Genomic DNA, 11,751 nt, shown 5'->3' with positions numbered 1-11,751 from the left:
ATCTACATTCCGGGGGTACTGAATGTAGCGGCAGACATCCTGTCGAGAGGGGGACCCCGCGACTCAGACTGGCGTCTACATCCTGCACTGATATCACAGATCTGGATCAGGTTCGGGGAACCGTCTGTGGATCTGTTCGCGGCTCGCGAAAACGCTCAGTGTCGCCTGTGGTTTTCCCTGAGTCCCCGGGACGGACCCCCGCTCGGGGCGGACGCCTTCTCACACCAGCCCTGGCCTCGAACGCTCCTTTACGCGTTTCCACCAGTCCCTCTGATTCCCCGTCTCCTGGACCGAATTCGGTCGGAACAGCTCTCGGTGATTCTGGTGGCTCCCAGGCGCGTGTCCGCGTCATGGTTTCCGGACCTGCAAGCGCTAGTGTCCGGCTCCCCGTGGAGGCTCCCGTGGAGGGCGGACGCCCTTCTCCAGGCGGATGGGATAATCAAACATCCTCCGGAAATAGGCCAACGGCTGTGGGTCTGGCCGCTGAGCGGTCACGCTTAGAGGCTTCTGGGCTGCCGCATGATGTGGTGGCCACGATTCAGAGTGCGCGGGCGCCCTCTACCATTGCCTCTTACGCTGCTAAATGGGCAGCTTTCCAGAACTGGTGCGCAGAACGGAATGTTCAAGCGCTCTCCTGCCAGCTGGCGGATGTCCTATCATTTCTGCAGATACTGATGGACAGGGGCCTCGCATTCAGCACTGTTAAGACATATGCTGCAGCTATCTCATCATGTCATCAGGGTTTTGGAGATAGATCTGTTTTCAATCATCCCCTCACAAAACGTTTTCTAAAAGGTGTCAGAAGGAACAGACCTGTGTCCCGCCCGCTTTTTCCCCAATGGGATCTAACGGTGGTTCTGCACGGCTTATCTGAAGCTCCATTTGAACCCTTGGACCAGGTCTCACTCAAGTTCCTGTCGCTTAAAACTGCATTGCTGCTGGCGTTAGCATCAGTTAAGAGAGTGAGTGACCTAACCGCCCTCTCAGTGGCTCCCGCATGCCTCAGGATCCGGGAGGATGGCGGGTCTGCTGTTTTATGCCCCAACCCAGCCTTTGTGCCCAAAAGCATTAATGCTTCCTTCAAATCCAGGTCAATTTCATTGGCTGGACTTTTTCCTTCTCCCCATAATTCTGAGGAGGAGGCGGCTTCTCACCTTCTCTGCCCGGTGCGCGCGCTTGCACGATATGTGTCACGCACTTCAGGGATTCGTCGCTCACAAAACCTGTTTGTGCACTACAGGGAGTCTTCCCTTGGTCAGGCGCTGTCGGCCCAGCGCCTTTCACGCTGGCTGTGTGACGCCATTTCACTCGCTTACACATCATCAGGGCGGGATCCTCCTGAGACACTCAGGGCTCACTCGGCCAGAGGGATTTCCTCTTCGATGGCGCTCCTCAGTGGTGTGTCAATGGAAGACATTTGTCAGGCTGCTTCATGGGCTTCACCCTGTTCCTTCACTCGTTATTATTTACGAGATGTGTCTTCAGGTTCTATCACTCGTTCAGTGCTTGGACCCCAGCAGGCTAAATGAATGCTTATGGCACCTCATTGGCCTTGCTGAGATGGATTTTATCCTCTTGTGGATGATGTTTTTTAGTGGGGGCCCCTCTCTTATCGTGCCTGCCTCAGTCTTTAGGCCTGGTCTGAGGCTGAACGTCCCCCACTAGAGGAGATTTGATTGGGTGTGTCCATTGGTTGTGTTAACCAGTGTGGCGTAAACCCATCCAGCTGCGCTTTATTCCAATAGCAGCTAGCTTAAGGGCTAAGACAAGACGAAATAGAACATTGGTTACGTATTGTAACCCCAGATTCTATGAGTCTAGTCGCAGCCCTTAAGCCACTGGCCCCACTGGTTATGATGGGAATAAGAGCCATTGGAGGTGAGCAGTGGGGTCACTGCGGTTATATACCACGAGGGGGCCACTATTGGTGGGCGTACATTTAAGCTCTTCATGACTGGCTGATGCGGAGATAATCCTTCCAATAGCAGCTAGCTTAAGGGCTGCGACTAGACTCATAGAATCTGGGGTTACAATACGTAACCAACGTTCATTTGTGATTGAGTCTCCACGGTTCTCATTTCACGTATCGTGCGTGTTTACGTCATGTGTGTCTGTTGACGCCGACGCGTGCAGGCGGCCAAAGGAAAGTTTTCGGCGGGACGGTCCTCCATTTGGTTTACGGAGCGGTGGAAGAAACAGTGATTTTCCAGACAACATAGCTTACAGGTAAGGCATATATTGATGGAATTTTAATTTTGAAGACAACGTTTAATAAACTGGCCGCTAGAACTGGTACATATTGTCATCATTATTGCCTGGCTTTTAGTTTAGGAGGAACTAATTTGCTGTTGCTAACTAAAGACGACGCAAAATATGTATTTATACACAACTCTCAATTTTAAAATGCAGTAAATAAATGCCATGGAAGCTGTCTTTAACTGAAGCTATTTAGCAAGAAACCCAGGGAATACTTTATGTTGTATGCCAGCAGTAATGGAAAATGTGCTTTGTAGTGATGGGACGAGCTAATTTAACGTAGCAGTTTTTTCCCCGAAATACTAGTTTTCTTTTTGAATTGCAGTTCTGCTGACTCCCGCCTTTACATGCTTTAGCAATCGTGGAGAATGCGTTTATTCCCAGAATTTTTCATAAAGCTAATCCTAAAAACATTGAAGAAAAGCTTGAAGACCCAGGCGGTGTACACTCTAGTGGCGAGCACGTTTACAAATCATCCAACCCAGGAGTGGCACTTTATTTTCCGCCTAAATGGTGACATTTTCCCTTCGGACTTAGTAAGCTAGCAAGAGTTGCAAAGCAATTCCCCACCATGGACAACAGAGGGCGTTGCGCTTTTCTGAAGAATCCTGCCACCATTATGATTGATCGCTGCAGTTCTCCGTCCTCAGTCTCCATCAAAGTTATTTGAAAAAAAAAAAACCGAGTTTTACATTCTTGTCTGTTAGTGCAGCCAGCCACCCAGCAAGTTACCATTTTACTGTAAAATCAACTAAATAAAAGCAATAAAAGGCAACAGACAGGCTTCTTAGCTTCACCGGAGTTTCAACGTGTATAAACGGTCTTATTCAATTCAAAGATACTTTATTATTTTGCCATCCATCATGGTAAACGAGCCGATCCCATGTGTGGCGTGACGTCACATGCAAAGGGTCAATACCGACGCAGACAGAGAAGTATAAATCCGGCTCAAAGACTGAAAACTGGGTGTTTCTTTGGAAGGAGCCTTGAAAAGCTAAGTAGGAGCAATCGATTTCAGTTGGGGAAACAAAATAAATCTGGACTAAAGATGAGAAGGTTTCCACTGTGCAAAGGAATGCATATTAAGGTTATTGCTATATGCTGGCTGCTGTGATTCTTTTTCTTTTTTTCCAGACGATGCTTTTCAAAGTGCAGTATATAGGGAAAAAACGCTATATCAAGCTCAATGGAGCCTCATATTCTACATTCCTCAGTCAAGGTATTACATTTTTGTTTTCATTTGGGTTCATCTGCTTAAAATTATGCATTTTTATGTTTTTTTATACAAGTTAAATTCTTAATCTTTGAGTAGGCAATGTGTTAAATATTAGGTAAATATAATTAAACTACAAATTGTATACCTGAATAATTTAAGCTTCTAAAATAATTTTATATGCATTTACAGCCAAGGAGAAGTTTGGCATCCAAGATGATAAAAGGATGTATCTTGTGGATGAAACTGGGACAGAAGTAGATGAGGATGTCTTTACTGATGTTCTGGAGGAGAAATCAGACATTATCTGGACCCTCGTTGATGCCTCTTCTGTAGAAGGTAACAGTAGCACTGTTAAATTAGCTACATCTTATTTTATACATCTAACTAAAAGTTAAAGGTTATTACTTACACTTCATGTTTTTTTTAAAATTCCCCCTTGTTTCAGTGAAATTCTGAAGCCACAGACAGACATAATTAGTTTCCTAATTTTGGCTAAAATGATTTAAAGGTTGTCAAGTACTGATCTGTATTTCTGTTTTTCCTTAGAATCTTCGGTGCAGTCCTCATGCACAGACACGCTCTCCTTGTCATCTTTTTCATCAGACAGCGAGTTATCTGTTCTGTCCCCTAAAAGACGTCGCATTGATGAAACCACGATGATGTCCCCAAGAAGAGATCAAAATGACGACGCTTCTTTTCAAGCCAAAGAGGTGACATTTTCAATTCATTTAAATAATTTAAATTTATTTGATTTAATTTTGTGTGAATTTGTTTATAAATGGAGGCTGTTATTAATAGGGAGGCTAAGTCATGCCCATCTACTTCTGTACCACGGATCCCCAGAAGAACAAAAAAATGAATGCAAGTCAATGGGGCTAAAACCGCAATTTTCTAATTCCGCTTGTTATGTGCCAGGGATTTCACATATGATGTCCGTGAATTTTAAAGATGCATTTTGATACCAACAAAGTGCTTATTTTCTAACGGGAGGAAACGTTATTTTAGATTTTGTGTGAAAATAAGCCCAAGACTACAAATACATTTCACAAAAGTGACGTCATCGAACCAGACACGGGAGAAAAACAGAGGGAAAATAGCTGTAAGTTCAGCAAACTTCAAATCATTCCTTCAGATGGAGAAAAACCATAAATCTGGCCATTTGGTAAGTAGCAGCTACACTACGGGAGAAGAGATTCTGTGGTGACGTCATAAATGCGACGTGCTGATGTTTGATTTGCAGTCATTCTAATTATGAACATTTACAAGCTGATAAATAAAGTACGTGACTGGTGGGGTCCAAACACCCATCATTAGTTTTCATTTAAATTGCAGTACAACGTGTGCGATCCAGGGCGTAAGGCAAAGCAGATTAGAAAATAGCGGTTTTAGCCCCGTTGACTTCCATTCAATGTTTTCATTCTTCTGGGGACCCATGAGCCGACCGGAAAGGGAGGAGACTTAGGCTCTCTATACAGTGCATCTGGAAAGTAATCGCATCACTTTTTCCATATTTTGTCTTGTTACAACCTAAGCATCTAGGAGATCTGGGGTAACATTGAGGACACGTAGCACAGGTAAAAATCAGTACAGTATAAGAAACATAATTTAACAAAAATTGCTCCTGACGTCGGGCTTAAACATTCACAGAAACTGAAACTAATACAAGGAGCTGAATTGACTGAAAAGGAACACACAATGCAAACACACTCAAAGTCTCATTAAATGACACCACTGTGTCCAAACTGAGACCAAACACACAGTCTCCACAGACATTGTGATATCTTGGCTGTGTGCTTAAAGACGTTCTGCTGAAAGATTACCGTCGCTTCAGTCCGAAGTCAAGGGTGCACTCAGGTGTTTATTTAGGAGGTCTGTGCATTTCTACATTAATTTTTCCATCTATTCTGAGTTTTCTCTCAGTTCCTCCTGCTGAAGAAAATTGCCATAGCATAATTTTGCACTTTATCTCAAAAATAGTGAATATTTATGCTTTTGTAATTAATTACCATGTTTAATACAGTTGCAAAATATCCCAATAATCTTTTTTCACATTATTATGGAGGGTTGTGCATAGAAGTTTAGTTAAAAAAAAACAAGAAAGTTTAAGAAAAAACAAGGCTGTAGCCTGTAAGAAAACAAAATGTGGGAAAACAAAAGTGATGCACGGTGAATAATTCTCAAGTGCACTGTCTGTACTTTAATTATTTTTGTTGTTTCACTCTGAAGCTTGTTGAAAAGCTTCTGCAAACCAAGCCAGGAGGTGAGAAAATACTCAAAGAATACAGACAAACAAGAGAGGTTAAGGACCCATTACGGCGGAAGTTGGTCAACATGGTTGTATCGGCGATGATTGAGCAGTATGGGTGAGTAGTTTTCATATGCAATCAAAAATAGGATGATGCACAGGATTACCCCCAGCGCTTTATAAGCCTGGCGGGCCACTTGGTCCCCCACCAGGCTGTCTCATGCCCGCCCCCATCCTAGGGGGCAGTGAAACGAACCACGGGCCCTCCATCCGCTGATATTAGCAGCAGCTCAACAGGTTGAGCGGGTTGTCCAGTAATCTGAAGGTTGCAGGTTCAGTCCTGGCTCCGGACAGAGAATTCTGCTGTTGTGTCCTTGGGCAAGACATTAACCCACATTGCCTGCTGGTGGTGGTCGAAGGGACCAGTGGCGCCTGTGCTCGGCAGCCTCGCCTCTGTCAGTGCGCCCCAGGGCAGCTTTTGCTACATCGTAGCTCATCACCACCAGTGTGTGAATGTGTGTGTGAATGGATGAATGGTACACTGTAGTGTAAAGCGCTTTGGAGTCCTTACTCTGAGAGGCGCTATACAAGTGCGGATCATATTAACTAGAATCTACAGCAGAACAATTTGTGCACGCACCCACCTCCCCCTCTCACAGACGAGGGACGATCTCTGGCGGAGACCCTGATGAAATATGCACACAAATCGTAATTTATATCGAGCAAAGAAAAAAGTGTAACCTCAGAAGATTAATTCTGTCAGCTTTCCTGTTTAGGACTGCTCCACCAATGGATGTAAGGACACGTTATGCATTAGGAATCGTCACCCTGTTTCCCTGTCTGAAAGACCCATACTCTGAAAAAGGATATGTGAGTATTAAGTATTTGTTCCTGCAGTTAATATTTAAAACTGGTATTGTGGTGTCCCTTTTAGACGAGTTAAAGCGCAAGGCACCTCACCACCACCAGAGTCTTACCCTGCACATATGTCCTGTTTAAAAAATGCACCACGAGGAGTCGTTGCCTGGCCAACCAAGACACAAATTGCATGCCCACACTGCCCCAGACTTTGAGATTCCCCGCTATCATACACACATTCACATGAGCAGCCATTGGAGTTCGATGATATCTGTCCACCTCCTTTATCAAAGAGGGAAAAAGGTATTTTGGAGGAGCCAAGCAGCCCTGAGCTATATCGCTTTGTACCGATGGCTTGTATTGCCCCAGGCTACTGGTGCAGAGCCATAAACACTCACTTGCTATTCCCATTCTAACTTGCTATGTATAATTGGCTGAGCTTGAGACTCTGCTGCTTCTATTCTCCACAGCGGCAGTGCCGCTGACCACATATGGAAACAGTAATGTCACAGGGTATCTTTTAGCCAATAGCAATTGCTTATCCAAATTCAAATGTACAAACTATCTGAAGAGGGCGCTACCCTGACAGTTTTACGCAGAATATTTATATTTTAAATTCGATTCACTAAAATGCCAAAATAGTGACTACACATGTCTACACCATTATTAGACAGTTATTTACAGGTTATCTGCAAAAAAAAAAACTTGATTCCAGGATGAATTGATCATATGTTAAGACTTATTTTATTTTCTGTAGGAGCACTTTTTTGATTCCAAAAGTAATGAAGGCTACATCGCTTGGAAACTAAAAAACATGCAGCGTGAACTCCATGGTGGCAGGAGAAGGAGCAGCACAAGTAGAGATCCATCAAGCAACAGAGGACCACAGTTTGGAAGACCCGTGAATGCAGAGCATCAGTTGGAGGGCGATCTGTGCAGAGAGGCCATTTCCCTGCTGAGACACAGCACAGATGAAAGCCAGATCTTCTTGAAAATGGAACAAACATTTAAGCACAGAAAAGAACTAATTCAGGATTCAGAGAAGTGTGAGACCATCCTTAGTGTGTTCCCAAGATTTCTGGACACAAAAGGCCTGGTAAGTCCGCTTTGGATATGGCGTCTTAAGCTGCAGGCTTTGTCGTCTTATTTCAGAATAGTGGGTCATGACTGTTTTAATTAGTTCAAAAAGATTAGCAGACTTTAAAATGTCTTTGTTTGCTGAACTGTGCAGTTTCCAAATTTGTGTGTGTGGTTTTGTTTGATTTTAAGGTGGTACAGGATTTCCAGATGATGTTTGGAGAAGAAGTCTCATCAAAACTAATGGAAAAATGGGGAACCTCTTTGAAGGTGAAAGTCATCAAAGAAGCCAACAACCTCACAAAGACACCGGTACTGGAGTCTCTCATTCAGTCTGCAGAGGAGAGCCCAGAAGGAAATGATGAATCAAGTAAGTTTACATTTGAATGATCTCTTCCCCACCACCACCACCATTCATTTTGGAATGCAAAAAGAAGAAATACATATTTTTTTTATTTCAAAATATCAAAACTTACTTGGCTGAAATGTGTAAGCTCAAGTAATGAATTTAGTGTGAATAACTGTTTTATTACAGTGTTGTTCTAGAAAAAGCATGAAATGCATAGCTGACTGTTTATTTAAATCTTGTGCCAGCTTGGGACAGTGACATGGCAGCTCTGTTATTGCTGGTTTACCTCCTACCTCCACCACCCGGTGGGAAGAAGAGACCTGTAAAGATCACCGTTCGAGAAGCTCTGAGCCATGTTGTCCGCTTTCACAAAGTAAGTAGCTCAAACTCATAAGTGCTTCAGAGTGAAGTTGGAAAGTAATCATCTGATTTTTCTGTTGATATTTTTCTTTCAGTCATGCCGCAACCTTCAAGAGACGACCAGTTCAGTCCAGGGGAGGCAGCCCTACATTCTGGCGGTTGGAACAACACGTCGCACCATCAATGACTACTACATTGTGGTGGATGGTCAGCTCATTCCCTGCAAGGCTAAGTCCTCTATTTCAGCCTTTGACGAACTTTTCAAAGCGCACTATGTGTTTGGCATCTCTTACGATCAGGCCCTGCACAATATGTATACATTTGTGCAGACCACCATTTATAATATAGATGTTGGTCTGTGTCATGAAAGTCCTAGGGTGAAGGATCTTAGAGCAAAGCTCCTCAACTGAATCAGCTACACAAAAAGATGCTTCGATGTTTTGTTTGCAAGTCTACCTTTTGCACTGTCAAAGGCTTGGTTCGGCATCTGAAGTTTTCTCATGGATTTTACCCTGGTTTGAAATTTAAACTGTTATGTGACCAAGATGGATGTTGTCAGAGGTTTTGCACCTTTTCAGGATTTCGAAAACACCTTCAGAACAAGCACAGAGCTAGAATTGTAGATAATTTTGAGGAAAAAACTAAATCAGCAGTAAATCACTCATTTGAGCCATCTTGTGCTTTTGAAGAGCCATCTTGTTCTTCTGAAGAACAACCACAAAGTTCAACTAGCAGTGAAATGGAAAAAAAAACTCAAGACATGTGTGCATCTGTGATTGCAAATCTTCTAGGTTGTGGTGTTGCAACCAGTATAATAAAGTCCGTTGTTCAAAATGTGGAGGAACTTGTAGATGAAGTTCAAACAAATATCAAAGAAGATCTTCTAAACATATGTTCTGACAATGAGGATTTGAATGTCCAGTTGGGTAATTATTTCAAAAATCTTGAGAATCCATTCAGTAATGTTAACACAGAGGCAAAATGGAAGAAACATTTTATAGAGAAATGGGGGGTTATCGAACCCATTGAGATTGCCCTTGGTGTCCGATATGATGCAAGAAGAAATCAAACCTCTTGTACCTCAGGTTCCAGTAACAGATAAGTTTGTCTACATTCCCATATTAGAGACGTTAAAATTCATTTTTTCCAACAAAGAGATATTTAGCAATTTTGTTCAGCCTTCAAATCAACATTTTGTGTACAAAGATTTCTGTGATGGAAGTTATTTTAAATCTCATCCCCTCTTCTCCAACAACGAAAATGCTCTCCAAATTCAGATTTTCTTTGATGAGTTTGAAACAGCAAATCCACTTGGGTCAAAGCATGGCATTCATAAAATTGGAAGTATTTACTTTGTTCTTAGAAACCTGAGTCCAAAATTTAATTCTGCTCTCATGAATATCCATCTCATTGCACTATTTCACAGTCAAGATATGAAAAAATATGGCATTAATGCAATCTTGGAGCCCCTGGTACATGATCTCAAAATCCTTGAGTCCTCAGGAATCACTCTTCCTTTTTCCAAAAGTCCAGTTCATGGAACAGTTGCGCAAGTCACCGGGGACAATTTAGGTTTGCATACACTGCTTGGATATGTTGAATCTTTCAGTGCAAACTATTTTTGCCGTTTCTGTTTGACTGACAAAGAGGTCTGTCAAAAACTTTTTACTGATGATGACCCAGACTTGACCCTTCGCAGTAAAGAACTCCATGTTCAGCATTGCCGTGATATACAGGACCCTGCAGTAACATCATCATTTGGGGTGAAGAGAATGTGCATACTCAATGATCTGCAGTATTTTAATGTTTCTGACAACTATGCTGTAGATATTATGCATGACATATTGGAGGGAGTAGGGCAGCTGGAGTTAAAGTTGCTGTTTGGATACCTCTCAGACAACAAAATAATTTCCAAAAATGAGGCAACTGAAAGAATGTACTCGTACAACTATGGATTTCTTGAACGAAAAAACCGTCCCAGCAGAATAAACCTAGAGCAAATGAGTAACTCAATAGGTCTAAATGCTATTCAGACATTTTGTTTGATCAGGAATGTACCACTGATATTTGGAGATGTGGTTCCAGAAGGCAATGCACACTGGAGACTATTGCTACTGCTTCTTCAAATAATCAGTCTTGTGTTTTCACCGGTCATTACAAAAGGCATGACTGTATATCTGAAGCATCTCATTATTGATCATCATACGCTATTCAAAGAGCTGTACCCACAACAGAACCTCATACCCAAACACCACTTCATGACACATTATCCTCGAATCATACGAAAAATTGGCCCAATTATTCACTTTTGGTCAACCAGATTTGAGGCCAAGCACAGGTTTTTTAAAAACACTGTAAAAAATTTCTAAAACATTACCAAGACTTTAGCTCAAAAACATCAAATGGCAATAGCATACCGCTGGGAGTCATTGCCTTTGAAAAGCATTGATTCTGGACCTGTTAACACAGTAAAAATAAGCGAGTTAAGAAATGGTGACATGGTGGCTGATAACCTGCACGTTGACATGAACTCAGAGGTTGATGTGGTATCTTGGGTTGCATGTTATGGAACTGAGTATCGCCCTGGACTTGTTGTGTGCTCAAAGATTGAAGGGGGAATACCAGTATTCAGTCAAATAAGTGAAATTATTGTTTGTGCTGGGAAATATTTTCTGGCAGTGGAACACTGAGACGCTAGGATTTGCTGAGCATTTTCACTCGTACCATGTGGCAAAGGGAAGTGAGTTTGATACTTCTCTGTTGAGGGTTGATTTGTTGCAGTTTTTCAAACCATTTGATCTTCAGACAACTTACGGTTTTGAGAGGAATGATTTGTTCGTGGTTCTTGTGCATGTGCTGTTATAGCAGACATCAAAAAAGTAAAAGATATTTTTGTTTTAGGATAGGTCCAGTTTGGTGGGTGAAAAAGCACTTTTGTTTTAGAGACAATTGCACAACACCTGTTTATGAAACAGATTTTGCTTCTTTGCATCATTTGTTCCTCATTTTGAGATTCATTGTACAGTAAACATGAAGACTATATGCTTAAGTGACTGAAGGATGTCCTTTGTTTTCTCACAATTTTTGTGACAAATTGTAACACATTTTAGTGTTTCCATTTTCAAATAAATATTTGAAAATTCTGTGGTCAGTTGCTTATTGATGTTCAATTATCTTTAAAGTGCTCTTGATTTAAAATTAAAATGCTAAAATTGACTATTTCAGTGATTAACTCCCTTTGCAGGATGTTATTGGACTCCTTATGGTCCATATTAGACACTGTTGGAGTTCTTTCTACACTTTAAGAGTAAATTAAACACCAAACTCAGTGATCATTTGGGTCCAAGTTTCCAGTGTTAAAACAACACTGGACACCGGAGTTAAACAAAT

The 11,751-nt window shown here is 42.1% G+C and overlaps 1 protein-coding gene across 1 annotated transcript; it reads left to right on the top strand.

The window, feature by feature from the left end:
• Nucleotides 1–1,990: 1,990 nt before the first annotated feature.
• LOC107375689 (uncharacterized) lies at nt 1,991–11,504 on the top strand. Its single transcript, XM_070543881.1, has 9 exons — nt 1,991–3,475; nt 3,662–3,808; nt 4,019–4,182; nt 5,699–5,835; nt 6,494–6,587; nt 7,333–7,671; nt 7,845–8,022; nt 8,247–8,374; nt 8,457–11,504. Exons 1-9 carry the CDS (start codon nt 3,355–3,357, stop codon nt 8,769–8,771), a joined length of 1,623 nt encoding a protein of 540 aa, XP_070399982.1. The 5' UTR covers nt 1,991–3,354; the 3' UTR covers nt 8,772–11,504.
• The last annotated feature ends 247 nt before the right edge of the window (nt 11,505–11,751 follow it).

This window comes from Nothobranchius furzeri, chromosome 14 (genome assembly GCF_043380555.1).
Source record: "Nothobranchius furzeri strain GRZ-AD chromosome 14, NfurGRZ-RIMD1, whole genome shotgun sequence".
Taxonomy (NCBI): domain Eukaryota; kingdom Metazoa; phylum Chordata; class Actinopteri; order Cyprinodontiformes; family Nothobranchiidae; genus Nothobranchius; species Nothobranchius furzeri.
This window is presented reverse-complemented; position numbering and strand designations above follow the sequence as displayed.

What these genes read in the sequence shown, in the direction of transcription:
- LOC107375689 (XM_070543881.1), top strand. Translation starts at nt 3,355, where the DNA reads ATGCTGGCTGCTGTGATTCTTTTTCTTTTTTTCCAGACGATGCTTTTC. An exon ending in TGATGCCTCTTCTGTAGAAG is followed by an intron (nt 3,809 to 4,018) that starts GTAACAGTAGCA and finishes GTTTTTCCTTAG; the next exon opens with AATCTTCGGTGCAGTCCTCA. An exon ending in TTCTGGACACAAAAGGCCTG is followed by an intron (nt 7,672 to 7,844) that starts GTAAGTCCGCTT and finishes TTTGATTTTAAG; the next exon opens with GTGGTACAGGATTTCCAGAT.